This window comes from Hydractinia symbiolongicarpus, chromosome 4 (genome assembly GCF_029227915.1).
Source record: "Hydractinia symbiolongicarpus strain clone_291-10 chromosome 4, HSymV2.1, whole genome shotgun sequence".
Lineage (NCBI taxonomy): Eukaryota > Metazoa > Cnidaria > Hydrozoa > Anthoathecata > Hydractiniidae > Hydractinia > Hydractinia symbiolongicarpus.
In genome coordinates, this window is record NC_079878.1 from 25,374,462 (window position 1) to 25,393,802 (window position 19,341).

At 33.3% G+C, this 19,341-nt stretch overlaps 2 protein-coding genes and 1 long non-coding RNA gene across 3 annotated transcripts; 1 reads left to right on the top strand and 2 right to left on the bottom strand.

Annotated features, from left to right (window-relative positions):
* Positions 1-433: 433 nt before the first annotated feature.
* LOC130642381 (uncharacterized) lies at positions 434-4,338 on the bottom strand. The gene is made up of 11 exons (XM_057449466.1): positions 4,246-4,338; positions 3,240-3,293; positions 2,883-2,940; positions 2,426-2,583; positions 2,165-2,236; positions 2,061-2,085; positions 1,852-1,994; positions 1,707-1,765; positions 825-987; positions 540-638; positions 434-460 (listed from the first exon to the last, which is right to left on the bottom strand). The coding sequence occupies exons 1-11, from the start codon at positions 4,336-4,338 to the stop codon at positions 434-436; spliced, it is 951 nt and encodes a 316-aa protein (XP_057305449.1).
* A 4,324-nt stretch (positions 4,339-8,662) lies between these two features.
* LOC130642019 (uncharacterized) lies at positions 8,663-13,944 on the bottom strand. Its single transcript, XR_008982532.1, has 2 exons — positions 13,730-13,944; positions 8,663-13,596 (listed from the first exon to the last, which is right to left on the bottom strand). It is a non-coding gene; the product is annotated as an uncharacterized LOC130642019 (long non-coding RNA).
* Positions 13,945-14,088: 144 nt separating this feature from the next.
* Positions 14,089-18,009, top strand: LOC130642018 (DNA-directed RNA polymerase II subunit RPB4-like). The gene is made up of 4 exons (XM_057449085.1): positions 14,089-14,249; positions 16,314-16,494; positions 16,790-16,885; positions 17,724-18,009. Exons 1-4 carry the CDS (start codon positions 14,177-14,179, stop codon positions 17,800-17,802), a joined length of 429 nt encoding a protein of 142 aa, XP_057305068.1. The 5' UTR covers positions 14,089-14,176; the 3' UTR covers positions 17,803-18,009.
* The last annotated feature ends 1,332 nt before the right edge of the window (positions 18,010-19,341 follow it).

Genomic DNA, 19,341 nt, shown 5'->3' on the forward strand with positions numbered 1-19,341 from the left:
CGGATTTAGGGAAGTGTTTCGGATGGATGTGGGGGGTTTCGATTTCCTCCTTAATGAAATATTCCATCTGATATCATCAACGTTCGAAATTCGCGGGATTTTTATATGTTGGATGAAAAGTACCATCAAACCAATCCAACATGAAAATTCACGCAACTCAGATAGAGAATTCCTTTGATCTTGCCGAAAATGTTGGATGAAATGTTTGACGGCGATTAAACTACATCCAACATCGTCCAACACGATTCTTTTCTTCTTTTTTAAAAATTTCAAAATTTTGAAGTGACTCTTAGCGAAATGATTAAATTATTCGCGGTTCGAATAAGCAGCAAGATCATCTGCCATTGTTTCTACCTAGTTTTTACAAATTACAAAAGTTCGACGTTTTTAGCGTTCAAAGAAACAAATGTATGCTATAATCTACCCTTAAGCACTATGGTAACGTTAAAATTAACATGACCTACAAAAGTAAAGTAAAAAAAAAACGTACACACTAAACGAATTTTATTATTAACATGCTATAAATACGATATACTTACTCTTCTTACAAGTTTAGTAGCTTTCTTGATATTAGCAACAGCTAAATTCATTGCAGCTTCGACAGCTTCAGAAGAAGGTAAGCCATCCAAAACTATACTCTAGTATATTTTGAAAGTAACACACAATTAAATTTAGCTCGCGAAGACCGAAGGTATATATAGGTAGAGGGTATATGTTTCTCAAAATAGCTACAATACTTCTTTCGTTAACTTCACACCAATCTCCTCTTTATATTTGAGCCTATCGCGCTTATAAAGGCAGTGCACAGGGAAAGATATTCGTACCTCATTGAAATTCTCCTTAAATTTTGGTGGTCGTCTACCAAACATAACTTCGAACGGCGAAGCCTTCGTAGAGTTTTGCCGTTTCGTTCTCATAGAGAAGAGACAGACGTCAAGATAATAAGCCCAGTCTGCCCCTGTTTCACTGACCAGTTTTTTCAATTTTCTAAATAAAAAATGGAGAAGCTCTTCCACCAAATGCTATTCAGGGGGATGAAGCCAGACTAGATATTGCAGCTAGAAGTTTCTGGAAACGTGGTCAAAGAAAATTCTTTGATGTAAGGTTTTTCAACCCGTTCGCTTCAAGCCATGTAAATCAGAATCTTTAGAAGGTAATTTGCAACAATGAAAAAGAGAAGAAACAAAAATACAACCAACGAGTGATTGAAATAGAGACGGCTCATTTACTCCTTTGGTGTTTTCGAGTCATGGTGGTTGTAGTTGTGAGACAGAACGATTCATTAAAGAACTTTCGTTGAAGTTAGCGCGTAGACAAGGAACGGAAGAAGGTGTTGTGATGAGCTAGTTACAAACGAAAATATCATTCACGCTATTGAAACCAGCAATCTTGTGTATAGGAGGATCGACAACTTTGAAAAGGAATGCCATGCCAACTGATCCATCAAACATATCCTTATATCCCAATCAGTTGGTAGAATTGACGTGCGAACGAGAACGCAACATACCGTTGAATATTTTATTTTTACTTTTTGTTTTTGTTTTTGGCTAAAGCATAATTTGTATACTATATTATATAATAAAAAATAATAATAAAAAATAGATAAGCATGCGAAATTTGTTACGGCACTCAAATGCAAGGGGTAACAAATAGAAAACAAAGAATCTACCTTTTTAAAGTTTGTGTTTTCATCCTGTCCGTTTCACTGTGGATGATAAACCGCTTTTTTCCTCCTTTGAATTCGTACATAAATTTCGTCGTTTAACTAAATAAGGATTAAATATGAGGATCATGGAAACAACGGAACAAATTTTGTAAACAATACTAACTTTTATATTTTCAGATTCTTACCTTGTTGTTAAATTCACTCCCATTATCTGAGAGTATGGCTTTTAGTATACCAAATGTGGTTAAAACTCTTAGCATGCTAATGGTCACTGTTTCAGCATTCTTATTTGGCAATGCGTATGCAAGAGGCCATTTTGACAAAAAATCTGTGCAAATAAGTATGTACTTGTTTCCTCGTTTGGTTTCTTGCAATTACCTAACAAAGTCTATACCCATCAATTTCCACACCTGGCTCGTCTAAATAATAACATTAATACACAAAGCATGACAAACATCAATTTCTTTTTGTAGAAAAGACTAAAAGAAAAAATCGAACCTTAGCAGGCGTCATTTCCTTTCTTAATGATGGCAATGATCCATGTTGTTGGCAAGTGGCACATCGTTTAACCTACGAAAGAAAAGGATATATTACTCAGTCACAAGTACTGATAAGTAGGGAAAGTATAACCTTTGCAAGGTTAATTCACTTTTACAAAAAAGGTGATTTTATAATTTTGATCACAACATCCCACGCTTTTTTGTAAATATAAAACTTACCCAAGATTTTATATTACCGCACATCCCAGACCAGTAATACTTTTTTTCTTATTTTGTCGACGGTTTTTATTTCACGCGAATGACCACCTATCGAGCTAGTGTGAGATTCTATAAATATTTGCCTCTTTTTTTCTTTTGATGTCACGACTTCTGCGAAACATTTTTGTAGACACACCATAACTTGTCTAACAACCCTTCCTGTTTTATAAAGCGGAATTAGAAAAGGTGAAAATATGCATTGTAAATTCTTTATTGGACGCTCTCTATCGAATTAGGAAAATGTGTTTCATACATATTTTTCTAATTGCGTGCATCCAGAAAAAGCGAGTATTAATTGTAAATAAAACGCCATACGATTCATTGTGCATCGCTACTTCTCTGTTTGAGCTCTGTAATTCTTAAAAAATCGATATTGTAGGCCTGAAACAATTCTTAACATGACTTTCAAATTACTGCTCAAAAAATGTGATACACAGTGTTTTTTATGAGAAACTAACTAGTTTCCCGCCAAAAATTGGGTTTTTTTAACATGTTGAACATCAACAATGAATACACCTGATTACATTAACCAGCGCAATAAACATATCAACAATGAACCTTACAAACTTCCCAAGCGAGGAATATCTTAAATATCTCTTATAAAATATGCTTAGACCAAGGTGTTCAATTTCGCCATATTAAATGAGTTTATTAATACTGCACAAGCGACGCTTATTTTTATTTCAATATAAAAAAAACTACTTAGCCTCAAGAACCTCTAAATCTTAAGAAAATTATAAGAAAATTCATAACCTGAGCGTGTTAAGATTAAATTTTGGAGACCTTGATATTTACATTTATAGTTATTAAATCACCATAATTTCAACACACAACACAATCGAGTTTCTTATTCCAGTTAGATATGCATCCTAACAAAGTTTTATCCTAAAAATAACAAAAAAAGTCTTTTTTCTTGATGATGCAATAAACTTACATGTTATTTTTAACCAACCCTCTGCACTTCTGTGCAGAGTTTTTTTTCATTAAGAGCGTTTCATTAGGAGGTGAGAATGGTGCCTGGTATTTTCGGGACGTTTTCAGACTGCAAAATATATTCTTTCTGTTAATAACATTGTTTCAATTGACTTTTGTTTCATATTTTTTTGGGATTTCTTTTGTTCAAAAAGTGCTGGAAATAAAAGCTTATGGTAGAAGTGTTTGAGATCAACTATTGATGCTATGGCGTTTATCCTAATTCGATAATTTTAATTATTATTATTATTCGCGCCTTTTGAAAGAAATAACAAAAACTGATGGAGAAGAGAAGAAGAATACTTTTTAAAATTTAAGTTGATTTTTAGTTTATTGACCATTTTCCCCGCGTTTTAGTTTGAATTAGCAAAGCGACTTATAATAAAAATACGATTGTTAAATTTAAATTCTGAAGGCCGAAGCTGGATGGTTTTATTTTTTCTGCTGAAATTGTTGTATTATGTTCTTAACTGTTTTAAAATCTATTTACAAGAGGAGCTTTTTTCTCAAGTAAATATGTATTGCATATAAAAAGGGCATAGCTGATCAAATGAATTTGTTATTTAACTTTGTCAAATTTGACTAGAAAAAGGATAGCGTGTAGTGCATAATACTTTGATGCCTAAAGTGGATCATTTCAGGGAACATGACTTGTGCAAAGTAGCTTCATAACAGATCCAAGAAAAAACGGTCGGTAAATGAAAACGACGGGCAAATTCTCGTAGATTGTCTCACGAGCTAACGACTAGTCCGAATACAACATGTTGAAATATAATGCGAATAGACAAATAATACGGTATTGAATTATATGACTACATCTAGGGCGTTGACCGACACCTCCTAACAGACACATAACCCCTCAACACCGAAAGGGGTGCCATATAATTCAGGTCTTCGTATCTGAATTATATGGCATCCCTTTATTGGTGCAAGCAAAATCATTTTAAAACGCTCAATGGCAAAGATACTAACACATCCAGGCTGTTTGTTTGTCTAACGGTCAAATGCTTCAAAAATGGCCATTCGGAGTGTCAAACTATGCCAGTGTCAAACGATGAAACTCTGGCTCAGGCGAGCGTAGAAATCCGCATAGATTTTCTGATAGGAGCAGTTTATCCTAGCGCATTGGGACCAGAGGAGTTCGTTTTAAGATGATGCAGCTTAAACAAAATTAGCGTAAAATAACTTGACGTTGTTCGAGTTGTCATCAGTTTTTTGTCGAAGATCAAGTTGAACGAACGCAACATCGATAATATGTTACAACACATGTACGATTTCGAGAGAAGTGATTGCAACTTCCAAGATTTGTTGTTAGTATGTTGTTGGTCAGACAAATTTATTTACGAACACAATACAAAAACGACCAAAACCTTTATTTCTTCAGAAGTACTGGTTTTGGGTTGGCTCAAGAAGATGATACACAACGAACAATGCATAAATCTATAATTCCAGACGTCAATGTTTGCTCGTCCAATCAAGCACAAAATTTAGCTCAATCAAATGATCGAGAAATAAAGTTCCGTCTTATAAAAAACGATTTAACGAATGGAGTGCGAAGCAACACTAATGAAGAAGCCTTGCAGAACCTTTTTTTACAACAAGGAGCATTAGAAGTACATCCGGATTATTTCGATGGCAACGTTCTGGAATTTGAATACTTCATAACGACCATCGAAGGGATGGTGGAGAGCGCATCTAAGATCCACGTAAATGTTACACCAGACTGATAAACTATACACTTGCAAAGCACACGAGCTGATCCAAATGAATTCATCCAGAAGTACTTACAAGAAAAACTCGTTTTAACATCCTCAAATAGAGTTTAGTTGAGTAGGCTATCTTTTGTTATGTTTTGGGGGCAGACACAAAAAAAATGCTAACGATTGGAACTTATTCAACCCCTTTTTATATTCAAAAAAGAAATTACACATTTCACATAGCCCTAACGATACAAGCTACATATTTTTAAAATATAATTATTTAGTCTAGCAGCTAAGATCAGAATTGGTTAAAAGATCAAAATATTTTTGCCTGTTTGGTGCGAAAAATGATGAACGGATTTGGAAATCACAAAATTTCCCTTCACAAAGCACGTGGAAATTGAACGATTAATTAATTAATCAGCTTATTTGGTGCGAAGAAAGTCCACACAGCAGGTAAGTGATAGTCCTGCGCCCCTGGCTGGCAGAATAAAATATTTTCTATACAACTGGGAACATCTGACCAAGGATCAAAACATGTTATCAATTGTGAGAGGGTACAAAATACCTTTCTGCAGCAATCTTATCGGGTAAAGTTGCGTCTAAATAGGTCAGGCTCACTAATTTTCACAAAATTTCGATATCTGTACTAGGAACGATAAATTTAAGAGTAATAGTGTTCTTGGACAACATGTTGTTAATAGGGAAAACATGGGACGAGTTAGTAATGACCAGAAACACATTGATTTATGTTTTACAAAATCTGGGGTTTGTGATAAACCAAAAGAAATCTCAATTGCAACCAACCCAACAGAAAAAGTTTCTAGGGTTAGTGATAGATTCTGTGGACATGACATTGACTCTTCCAGAAGAAAAAAGTGTCCTTCTACTTCCGTCATCAGAGACAACTATTCTAAAATTAGTTTTCACAATACAAGCTATTTTATCGGCGTGATTACAACATCGCTATCTGCAAAGGCAACAAATACTGAGTCTAACCCAATTTAAATCATCAGGATGCAAACGGACATAAATGATTCAGAAGTGGAAGAATATTTTTGGGTATGCTGTTCCCCCACTTTGTTTCAGCAAACTTCTAGCCAAAGTCAAAAGAGAACATCTCGAATTTTGATAATAACATCCGCATGGCAAAGTCAGTCACGGTATTCAGTTCTTTTACAAGTATCAATGAGGGATCCAGCCATCCTCTAATACTAAAACCTCAGCTGCTGTTGGCAGCATGGTCAGTTTCGGGGAAGTAATGGTAGCAGAAGGCTTACTTGCACCAGTGTCATTTCCATACCAGTAACCTATCACCCAAGAGATTGTTCTTTTTTAACTGAGGTGTTCAACACACATTCCCTAAGCCAAGATATGTTTTCAATTCGGATAAAATCAGTAGCATATATTGAATTTAGAAGAAAGTGTTTTTTACTACAGAAGTCAAAAACACTTCACCTTTATGCGGAACATTTAGGATCGAAGATTTGCCAACGTTCCAAAACTCTAAATTGAAGTAATCTTGAAAGATGTGTAGTTCTGTTCTGTCTTGTTTATTCTCAATAGTATGAGAAGTACCGCTTTAAGACCCTGGGAGAGGTTATTTTTATGTACATACTATTAGAAAGATTTTGTTACGTTATTAGACTTTTTTCAAAATAGTTATTGCATTGCTTCTTCTATTGTTCTAATTTCGTCCATCGTTCAAATACAGAGAGCGCAGCTTCATAGAAACACAATAGCATGGTAAGAGACCTCTCTAAAACAGACATCCTATAAAGCGAAAAATTCGGACATCAGCAGACATTATATTCACTTCTCTCTTACTATTTTACTGCAAATTTTCGTTTAGAGTAACAGCTATTTCAAATTTTAGCATGTAAATGCCTTTTTCTTGACTTGTCAAGCAATGTCCCTGCTGCTACACAATGAGGAAAGCTGTGAAAGGATTGCAAAAGCGCAAAACAATATGATTTTTTTAATTAAATGTCTTTTGAGAGGATAACTTCCTAACAGGAACAAAAAAGTATTAGTTTTACCAAGGTTCTACGTACAAATGGTGGTATATTTTTAATTTCCTCAAAAAATTATTTTTTAACTAAACCCTGTGAGTTAAGGCCACAAACCAGGAGAAAAAATGTGAAAAAAAATTCTATGTACATCAAATTTAGGGTCTCTCTTTATTTTACTTTCCCGTCGCTGGATCTAACTTTTAACCCAACCCATTTTCTTTGCAATTAATTTAGGATTGATTTACAATATTGTAAGTTGTAGTTCAGCATTGAACAGTTTTAATTTTGCACACCATGTTGTTCTTCCACTTGAACTACCACCTTGTAAAGATGGATTGGATTCGAACCAATAGCTTTCATGGCTTTACAACAACAGAAACAGTTTTAAACTACATGGAATAGGCAATTAAATTATATTCCGGAAGGACACTGGGAAATATAAATTTTAGGTCACCCTGAACAAATTTGAACCAAACAGAAAATAACCTCCACAAATCAAAAACCATCATGGGTTTTGTAGTATTCTATCGAAAAATTGTGAAGCTGCTAAATTTTTGAAATTTAAACTCAACATGAGGAAAGGAGTAATACATTTTGTGTTTTTATTATAGTTCTAAAGGTATTCTTTTCAAAATCATAGCAAGTTTTTTTACCTTCTGTAGCTTACAAATTTGGTAAACACATCAACTTGCAAATTCTACATTACTGGTAGGCTGCAGAGAAGGGCACAAAATTGATACTTTTGAAGATGGAAGCATAGTACATGTTGTACAGTAGTTCGACATGGGCGGTAAGCCAGCAAGGTCTTGATTGTTTAGAAAGGAATGATATGAAATTAGTTGCATGGATGTGTAACGCCAGTTTTAGAGACAGAAAGAGTTCAGATGAGCCAAGAAAAAGGCTAGGTATGCATAGCATTAAAGATATTATCCAAATAAGAAGATCGAGTTGGATGGGGCATTAGGAAAGAATGGAGTAGGATAATTGGGTAAGAAAGTTTGGAAATTTATTAGTTCTTGGAACAAAGCCCATAGGTAGACCAAGAAAGGCTGGACAGGAGGTAATAAGGAGAGACTTGATGAAGAGAAATGAGATCTAACGCCAGCAGAGAAAACCGACATTAAGCCAAGAATAATGATGATGATAGTTTAGGAAAGCAGAATTTAAAAAGGATTACTCACACTAATCCATCATTACATCTAAATACATGGCCATGCTGATTCAGCAACAATTAGCACATTCTAAGAGTGTAGATCTAACTAAATTACTTAATATCTTTAGTCCAAAGTCTGCTGTGAACTATGGCAAATGAACTTTGACAAGTTTAAATTGTGCAAATATGGATAAAAACTGCAACCGTCATACATCGACTCTGTAGATAGTGTTTCTAAAAAATAATTTTTTTGTTATTATCATTATTGCCCTATATCTGAGTAAAGTGGATAGAATATTTGTACGAAAATATATTTTACAAAAACCATTATATATAAATATTTTCTCGTCTGTTAACCTGAATTGTTTCTTAATTTGAAATAATAAGTGAGTTGCATGTGAATTTGAATAAAAATAATTATTTGAGGAAAATTGCCATCAAAATTGGATTTTGTCATTGATATACAATGAAGATCAATTTTATCTGTGATTAGCACAAGGACCTTTAAAGAAGGAAAATGCGATGACTGCAGCTATGTGATAATTGCAGGGAATTTGATAGCAAGCAATAATTAACGATAACTATTTAGCGATAATTAGATAAAAAACAATAAATTTATTGCTAAATAAAAATTGATCACTGTATGGCCACTTGATTTGCTACATAGCTATAAGCAATGTTAAGCAATATTTATCATTTAGTTGATTTGTTTTCTCTGCCAATATCGATAACAGCGCTATATTGCTGATGCATAAATTTCACAGCTAATTAAACAGGAAACAAGTAAGACAAAATTCTTTGAATGTTTGTTGATTACACATCCTGCAAAACAGTGTTTTTAAAACAAAAAATGGACATAGCTAGTCTAGCATATTTTTTGGAATGACTTTAGTTGTGATCAAAACAAGTTGTGCAGCTAAATTAGGGATTTGTACTACTACTATTACGGTAACGAACAACCAATATTCTTCTGTAACATACCTTGTGCTTAAACTCTTTTCTTTAAAAATAAATTTACTCCCGGAGAAGCTTTAAGTTTCTTCAACCACCGTTAGGTTCGTTTATGGCATAAAGACAATGGTAGACAAAGTTGGAGCGTCTTTTTAAAAAGCCGTACATTGGTACACATGTTGATGTTTTTATTTGTGTTTATCCATCATTCAACCTTTTTCTCATCTGAATGTTTTACTTTTCTGTTTTTAGAGAATTTTTAATTTTAAAATTGAATCAAATAAGCATTTTTTTACCTCAAATATTTTTTTATTTTATAAGATTGAGTTAAAACCCAACTTCAAGAGTGATTTTTTTACTACTGTTTAACAGTAGTAAAAAAATCCTGAAAAAAACGCTGATCATGCCTTGAACATGGTATTTTTGATACCGCAATTTTGTGAAATATAAAAAAATCTTCAGGCACTGACACAATATAGCTTGTCATTCTGCAACTAATTTTACTCACACTTGTTAAATTACACAACCCTTCATCAAATTTACACTGCATATTCCTCTGAATTTAGAATTATGGTGCTACTTGGTGAAGATAAGTTTCGCTTGCTACTAAAAACTTAATGGTTTTCATGGTCTACTCCTCATTGTACATATAGTAATATATGTAAAAAAAGAAGATAAATAAACCTTTTCTTTTTGATTACACAATTTGTGAAGTTAGCTTTCAGTTACAGTCTGGTCTTTAATGTTTTTCAGATTTTTTTCACAAAGTTACTTACTTGAAAGTGAAATCATAATGACCCCATTATTGGCAAATAATGAGGTCATTACATTAAATTTTTCTTTTCTCTATTATCATAATTTTAATTTAATATAGTGTAAAAATGTTAGTACAAATCAAATTTTTTCAAATCAAAAACATCTTCAAATTTTGCCCCAGCCTTCAAATTTTGCTTCAGCAAATGCCAAATTATAAGCAGTTATAAGGCTTTTTTTATGATTATATATTCAAATTTTTCATACTCCTAGATCCCACCACAATGACAAAAAACTTCTCACTGCTCACTTCGATAATATATATTTTTTTAATTTTAAAAAATTAAAAAATCTGCAGAGACATTTGCTTTTGACCATTGTCTTTGGCAGTTTTTCTGCCACAGTGATATGTTACTTCTGCAATCTTTTATATCTGACATTCGAAGACTGTTGCCCGATATGGAGGAAAATCCAGTTGATAGGGAACAGCCCCCATTCAACCTGAATTTGTTTCTACTATTAATAAATCATTTAAATTCAAAATAAGTTATCATTATTTTTTACCAAAGATTTGTTTAGCCTCGATTATAATGTATCATCAATAAAGCATTTGCATTTCTAGTTAATATGGATTTAATCATTTTCTATAACAGCAAGAGAGACAATTTTAACCTCTGTGGAAAAAAAGCTAAATTAAAAAATAAGTTTCGGAGGAAAGAGCCAAATTAAAGAAAAATTTTCTGAAAAAAGATTAAAACTATTTTCTAGAGAAACAATGGAAATTAAAAAATAATTCTCTGAGAAAACAATGCAAAATAAAAGACTGAAAATCAATGCAAGATTTGTGCAAATGCTTACCTTGTTGTGAGCATAAAATTCTAAAGCAGCTGTTTCTAAATATGTCAAAAATAGCAACTTTGAGTACTTCGAAAATTGTATACTTTATTTTCATTTCAAATGGCTACAAGGTTTTTTCCCCATTGGAAAGAAGCTTGAATACATTCTGGGCATTTATTGACAGGGAAATATATTCTTGGTATTTGTTCCTGATAATCGTGCTTCTTAAATTAGAGAAAAACTTTGTAACCAGGGCTTCTGAAATAACATCCACACACAACAAACAAAATAAAGTACAATACTCTTCCCTTCAAAGACGACAACGAAATCAGTAAAAATACAATCAAGACACCTTACTCTCAAAGATTCAAACATCCTTTATGGATGATTCCATACATTTCAAATCAAAAAATAGCAAATGCCTTCTCCCCCAGCTTTTTTTGCAACAGAAGTGGCTCAATTTATTTCTTTGTAACAAAAAGTACATGAAACACACACTGTTGGAGTCCCTTTGTTTACTGCTTTTGTTAGTGATACAGTTTCCTAGAGAACGAATGTAAAAACACACATTCCGAAAAGGAAACAAAATGTATAAACAAGAAAATGCTGTGCATATTAACAATTACAAAGGAGAAACGATGCTTTTGTGTAGAAACAAAATTTATTATATTTCATGAATTATTAAAGAATAATTAAAATAAGAGATCAATTTGCACCTTTTTTCTGCACTTTGTGAAGGTAGTGATGACCTGAGCCGAAACCAAAACCATCATAACTTTTTGGTCACTTTTGAAACTTGTGTGCTTTCTTAATCTAGAAAATCAGTATCTAAAAAGAAGAAAATAACATGGATCAAATATCCTAAAGTCCTGAATTTGCTAAATAGTCCCAATGTAAAACAAAATGCAGCTTAATAACTAGTTATATATCTACACTAGTTACTATGTAGCTATTGTTTTTCTCAGCAAGTATCATACATTACTTTAAAACAATTTGGATGGTGTTTAACACAAAAAGAGCAAATATTAACTTATTCTTACATCAATGACATCAATTTTTAATTAGAATGCATTTGAAAATGTGCTTATAGCTCATTAAGGTAAGGGGACACGAGGGATATTTTCATTCCCACGCTATGCAACATGTCCCATAGCATGCGCATGAAATGTTTTTTGTGATGTCACTTCTGATTAGCTGCAGAATTGTCTTATGAAAAACTTTGATTTAAATGTTCCTACATCCCAAAGTATAGATGTGAAGTAAGTGTAAAGTTTATTCGAAGTTATTGGAGCTGTATGCGCTGTTGAAGTAACTAACCAGATATTATTATTTTTGTAGTATACTACAAAAGTATATCCTTACTATCCCATAATGCAGAATTTGTTTTATAAAAGTCAATTAAAATTGTCTTTTCCTCATCAGATAGCTTTGTCTTTTCATCCGGCATTTTTGCTTTTTCTCCTGTTTTCTCTCTTCACTAATGTTGGACTCAAGAAAAGCAATGTTTCTTGCATTTTAATTGGTCAATTACACTACATAGTGTAATTGACTGCCTCAAATGATTTTGCAAAATATTTGTTGCATGATATGGGGACACAAGGCACAAATGTGTCATAACAATAATTTTGTCCCAGGATGTTGAAGCAGGTGGTGACACGAGCAACATTTGCTATGCAACAAAATGTTCATCAAATTTTGTCCCCAGAGCACAGGTACAAAACAGATTCAGATATATTTTGTCCCAAAAGTTGTGGAGCAAAAAAATGTTGCTCCATGCAACATTTTTTGCTCCATTGCAGTACAAATTAGATATGTTCCTCGTGCCCCCTTAGCTTTACTATAAGCACATGATCATTTTTTAAAATTTATTTTAAATTGTCAAGAAAAAATAATTATAACCTTCAAAAAACTAACACATTAACTTAACATGAAGACAATTTTGTACCACCTAAAATTGCAGTTTTTGACACTATAGTAGACGAAAAATCACATGTTTATGTTAAACTGAAAATGACTAAATATATACACACTACATATACATCCCGTAAACGAACAATTGTAGCAATCATAGGTATACATTTATTGAGATACTACACTTCAAAATTGCTAAAATATTACTACAGGATTCCTGACAGTAGAGCTATATATATTTAGAATGACAAATTAACAAATTATCAAAAAGTCTAATAATTCTTAACTTATGAAAAAAAGATCATTTTATCATCTGGCATATATATTTATTATTCTGCATGCTCCTTGCAGGAAGTTCATATGAAGGAGCTTGAAAAGTTGTTTACAAATCTTTCCACTTTTTTGAAAAATCTTAAATGGTTCTAAAAATTTATTAGGCAGCATTTGTAAACGTTTTATTTCCACCCTGTTTAATGTCAATTGCTAAAACCTTGCTGTATTATATTAAGTAGTTTTGTATGCATCTGTACATATTACTGTTTGTTTTGTATTACTGTTTTGTATTACTGTTTTGTTGTATGATTATGTTGTGTATTTGTGTGTGCTAATTTGTTTCTGCTTCTTTTTGTTTTTTTGTTTTTATCTAGCTACTAGTCGTTACAGGTTCGCCCGTCCTTTTTATACTGCATTGCATGTGTCTCGCTACTTGGCGCAGCTAAGCTACCATTTTGCGTGACAGACAGACAGATGTATATGGGTATTATAATATAGATGTAGCTACCTTTTTTACATATCAAGTCCCTAAATTGTCACCGGTCATAGTTTTGTGTAGTTGGGCCTCACATTCTTCGAACCCTGCTTCTTGTGGTTTCATGCTAGCTAGCTAAATAGCGGTATGTATATTATTGCACTGTATATATTATATATATTATCTATTTAAATTGTGAAATATTTTTTTGTCCTTACCAATATATAAAATAGTTTTGAGCAAGCTACGAAATAGATGATTTACTTACTTACTTCGTCAGCTTTTATTCAAAAGGACTGGCCTGTGTGTCCAAAAAAGTGGGGAGCAGCTAGCTAGGTATAGTAAAGCAAAATATCATTCTTTCTGTGATCTATTTATTAATATCAAAATACTTGAGTCATCTATTTTATAATCAGAAAGATAAAACGGTTGAATGAGGATGATCCAACATTACATTAACAATTAAGTCCATGCTCTGAGAAAAGACTCATACTCATACTCTTACTGTCAATCTACCATTATGGACTGCTCTATCTACCATTATGAATTATTTAATTCCGTACAAATAACCAAACAAATGTAACTCTAAAAACCATCAGCAGAAACCCAAGGGGGTGCCGAATAATTCAGGGGTGCCGAATATTTCACTACAGAGTCCGTATATTTTGTACGCCACTTTTGTCTCGCCGCCAGGGCGCGATGAATCAAAATCAAAATGTCTGCTGGTGAAAAAGACCAAGCACAACATGTTGAGGAAGAGGATGCCACAGAACTTCAGTTTCCGAAAGGTAATCGCGCATTAATAACTTATATTTAATGCAGTTTGCCGTTAAAATAAAAAAATGGAGGTAAGAACTTCGTCATGTTTTCTCTCGTGGAGAGGAGATCAGACACAGAATTTTGAAAATTAATAAAAAAATACCAACAATTATGTGTAGCTACCAGAATAAGGCCTACAAAGTTCTGTATATATGCGTGCGTCATTACAGACAAGAAGGTCAAATTATCTATCTAATTCATAGGTAGACTAATTTATAGATTTTTTAGGAATATAGAATTGAAAATACATTGAATTGTTTTTTGTAAACTATATATTATAAGAGGGTGCTGATGAGCCACAAACGGCTGCATATATAAGAGCGAGTTTGGGCAACTTTTCAAATTAAATTTGCGGCGGTCCACCGAAACAGAACTCACCTGGAGCATTCCCGAAAAGCAATCTCTTGTTGGACGAAAGCGCTTTTTCGGGCATTGTTCAGGTCTATGCAGGGTTTTTCGTGCGAATATGGACTAAATTTTTTTTCAAAACGCTGAACTCGCTCGAAAACGCCCGCCCTTTTTACGGCATATGCGGCTTATCTGGCACCCTCATATATATCTTTTCTGTTTAAGAGCAGATTGTACCAATTTGTCAGTGTTTTTTCATTCAATATTTATTATCATCACAGTCTGTTGTTAATTTTTTTTGCCTATGCATATCCATGTCCATATGGACAAATTGTTCTAGATGCAAAATCAAAACATTACGTTACACCACAACTCATCTATAACAACACAGTCTTTGTGCTTAAAAGAATATAATATTCATCATGCAGTACTTCATATTTGATTGTTATGTGCACTTTTTCATAAAGTATATATATACCACCCTATTAATATAGTACATTATGTTACAAAGTCGAAAATTAGATTGCCATTAACGTAGAGGGTAAGGAGGTCATTAGTTTAAAGGTTAAGGATACTGTAATGGTTCACACTCAAAAGTTATATTTTTTACAAAATTATTTATTGAATATATAAGCAAATTGAATTGGCTATAAGATAATGTAAATATGAAATTTATTTTTTTCCCGTTTTAATTTTTTGTTGCATAATATTTCTCAATCACTTCAGCATTACCATGCAATCAAAATTAGCGTCACTTCCATCGCTATCATCAAAATCCTCTGTGAGAACAATTTTCATGGTTACTGGCTCTTACTTTTGATTCTTCATCATCGTTTTCTATCATCATATTTACTTGCTTAAACCATGACGCTTTGTTATAATTATGAAGTTGATATTTCAATTTTATGTTGAACTCTTTAGTTTTTTAACTTACAATTTTTATTTCTTTTTTTTTCCTTTGAAAGTTTTTCTGCGACATCAAATCCACCCATCTCAAAGAAAGTTAAAAAAATGTGCTAAAAATTTTTTAGCTTGTTTGTATAATAATGATGTACATGTGTGACTGCTAGAACTCCTGGAATGAATTTTGCTGACCAAAAGAAGTAAATCCTTATTTATCCAAATTCAGAAGTTTATAGAGAATATCTCATATTTAAAAAAAATGGATTTAAACCATTATAGTTTCCTTAATTTGTTGCTAACAATGACAATACATAATTGTCGATGGTCACTAATAGTAATAGTTTTACCTCTGCTTTTCACTACCTCGTTTATTTTGTTATTGTTTGCATATCCATGCTTTTGCCAAAACTGCAATACATAGTGATCCAGAATTTAGGATTATGATTATTGGATGTGCTGCATTGGTCATACCTAAGTCTTGTGTATGTCTGCTGTTACTAGCCTCACATTACCCCTTGAGAAAATAAAATGGTCAAAAATTGCCTACCTAACTAGTTATTTAGGGCACCAGCATTTCTAGTTCTCATTGACATGTAATTGCTGATAGAAATACCAACATTAAATGAGCAGGCAGGCAAATAACATACCACCTTTTTTTGTCGCTAAGTAAATTATTTGAATAGGTGTTCTTGTAGGTTTTGGTTTCAAAGCCAAGATTTTTTTTCACTGATCAACGAATAGGGTTATATATATTACAGTTGTGTCATTGTTACTTTCTTTAGAATTCGAAGCTGCTGAAACGTTATTAAATTCTGAAGTATTCATGTTGCTGGAACACAGAAAAGCTCAAAACGAAAATGCAGATGATGATCAGGAAATGAGCGATGTGTTCATGAAGACACTAAATTACACACAAAGGTTTAGTCGATTCAAAAACAGAGAAACGATTGCACAAGTGAGAGGGTATGCGACTTTTTTAATCAAGATAGTGTATGCAGCAGTTATTGTGAAAACAGGGGGCCACCACACATGATTAGAATTTACTCCATGTAAAGAAGCGACAGATCGAGATTGTAGTGTATTTTATGATTATTACTCAGATGAAATGAAAATTAAAGATTGTTTTCATAATTTGTCATAACGGAGGCCAAGTAGCAAGACTCTTCAATCACTCAAGATGCTAAATGCTTCTTTTTCATTGAGATTCTCAAATGAGCATGTTAATGTTTTTTTATTTATTGTGTGTTCACATGTTTAGACTGCTGTCAAAAAAGAAGTTGCATAAATTCGAACTTGCTTGCATTGCAAACCTATGTCCCGAAACAGCAGAAGAAGCCAAGACTCTAATACCAAGGTATATCATTAACTTTCTGGTTAGGCTAGTTTCTAATTGTTTTGTTGTTGTTATTTCTGTTGTTGTTTTTGTTGTTGTTGTGAGTGGCAGTGAAGGTAGTGTTGTGGTTGTTGTTGGTAGTGGTGTTTTTGGAAATCGCTCGTGCACAGAATATTTGTTTGTTCACTTATCTCACAACACCTTAATAAATTATTTTTGTTAATTTCGCGAAAATTATTGCGAAACTTTGTATTCATAAAATTCGCGAAATTTAGGGTTTTTTTTCCTGTGTGAAAAACCATTTCCGCTGTTTGCATAAGCACTTATAAATAGATATGAGAATTTCAACTTCAGCAGTCCTGTGTGTCCTGATGACAGCTTCTGAATGCTGTATAAGTTGAGAAGAAATGTTCGAGAATTTTAACTGCAGCAATATTGAATATTTTTCTAATAGAAAATTTTAGAATTTTTTTTTCGCTAAAATGAATTCCCTTGAGGTACCAAAAAAGCGAGGGGCTTGAATATCCATCATTTTTTAAACAAGTAAGATATTTTGAAAAACAATTCTGTCTAGTTATGAAACATTGCATCGTACAGCTAGATGTTAAAGTTTTTTGGTTATTTTTGCATTACTTTATTGTGTAGTTAGTTGTGTTTTAGGTCTATGCTTCGGTACTTTAAAATATCACAAAATTTCATTCCTGCACAGCCAAAAGCAAGTATTAACATAAAACACGTATGTGAAAAAGCTTAAACACTCCAAAGATCTTGAATACCTCGTAATTGTTTGTGTAGACTTCAGATAGTTTGACATCTACTTATTAACATTATATTTTCCTCCTTTTGTTTTTCATTTTAGTCTTGAAGGAAGATTTGACGATGAGGAGCTGCAACAAATACTAGATGAAATCAAAACACATCGAAGTTTTCAATATTGAAACTTTCCTGAACTCTACATATCTTGTCGATGGCGCAAGAATATGGCTAGAATGTATAATACATTGAGCATCTAAGATGTAAATCGCTAGAACGTTGTTCCCCATCACATGTGATATGACACGACAAGACAGCCACGAAAATATTTTTTGCATGTCCAGCAAAATTTTATTTATATGTTTATAATCCGAAATAAAATGTTCTGTAAATGCGATTACGTTATTCAGTTTCCCTTCTTACCGATAAATTTTGCGATGAGGTTGTTCTCGACAAAGTTATTTCTCGAAACAAGTACAGAGACATTTAGACGAATGCGTAAACAATCTCTTCGGGACTGTCACGCCTTCTTAAACTCCCTAAATCTTCTCAATTTTAGGTTTACAAAACTATGTTGTTAAATACATAAAATGCTGCATGAGTACAGCAAAAAATTATTCTTTACTCAACACCTTGGAAATCTCCTGAAATATTCAGATATTATTATTCAAATATTCAAAAATCCTGGAAAAGAGGTTGATTTTTCGAGCAATATATCACCATCGCTGTGAAGGGCAGGCATCATTATCTCGCAAGAACCGATTGTAGTGGATGCCAAAAAGACAGGCAAAAATAACTGTGCTCCCATGGCCCTTTCGTTGTTAAAACCCCAGACTAGCCTGTTGTTGTTTTGTTTGATGTTGCGACTTTTCATAAATTTCTAGAAGTACATTTTGCGTGTGCGGGGATAACGCATATTTCTGATGCTTTGGTTTGCGTATTCTAAAAACGGCTAACATCTTTTTAAAATGTCGTATGACGTATATATTTGGTTGAATAAACCACAGAACAGATATGAAAAAACCCAACCTCGATACCAGGATCTGTTCCGTTTTGTGACAGCGAGACGAACAGACCTGTCAATAAGCACAGCGCCGTTGAGAAAAAAACCCTGGGGGTAGAGATTAATTTTCCCGCTAAATTTAGCCTGGATGCTTTAACAGGTTCCGAGTGCGATGTTAAGGGGAAATTATTTCATGGCTACAACGTCATTTATGAAACGAAGTCTGACACAAATGTTTTCTTTTCACATGCAGTATAACCCGCCGAAACTATAGTCATTAAAATACACACGCACAAAACATTCAGAATAGCAAAGCGCAGTTTTTTAACCTGAGGGACTGGACAGATGAGACTTGATCCACAGAACAGTGCGTATACTTAAAAGTAAAAGACATGCAAAATCCAACCTCCGCTTTAACCCGAATCGAAACATCATGTAAACAGTTGTATTTTCACTGCAGTGTGAATCTCACTTGTTCTGAATTTTCATTATTTCTCATTCAAAAAGCCTCTAGATTTCCTAGACATGTTAGTTTAGGTCAGAAGTCTTACCCCCGATATGCAAAGTTAACCCCTGTCTGCTGTAATGCTAAACAGCGAAATAAGCCCTGTGGACGAGGCTGTTAAATGTATCAAGGAGCTAATCTAATTCAAACTTCTAATCGTCAGCACAGGAGTACTTCTTTTGCCACAGACACACAAATCAGAAGCAGATAGCCGCG

Bases quoted from the DNA above. Each gene is read 5' to 3' on its own strand.
- LOC130642381 (XM_057449466.1), bottom strand. From the start codon at position 4,338: ATGATTTTGCTTGCACCAATAAAGGGATGCCATATAATTCAGATACGA. The intron at 2,941-3,239 runs GTGATTTAATAA...TAATGTAATCAG, and splicing joins TGTTGTGTGTTGAAATTATG to GTGTATTCATTGTTGATGTT. The intron at 988-1,706 runs GTGAAACGGACA...TTTTTTATTTAG, and splicing joins AAAGCGGTTTATCATCCACA to AAAATTGAAAAAACTGGTCA.
- LOC130642018 (XM_057449085.1), top strand. From the start codon at position 14,177: ATGTCTGCTGGTGAAAAAGACCAAGCACAACATGTTGAGGAAGAGGAT. The intron at 14,250-16,313 runs GTAATCGCGCAT...TACTTTCTTTAG, and splicing joins AGAACTTCAGTTTCCGAAAG to AATTCGAAGCTGCTGAAACG. The intron at 16,886-17,723 runs GTATATCATTAA...TTTTCATTTTAG, and splicing joins GCCAAGACTCTAATACCAAG to TCTTGAAGGAAGATTTGACG.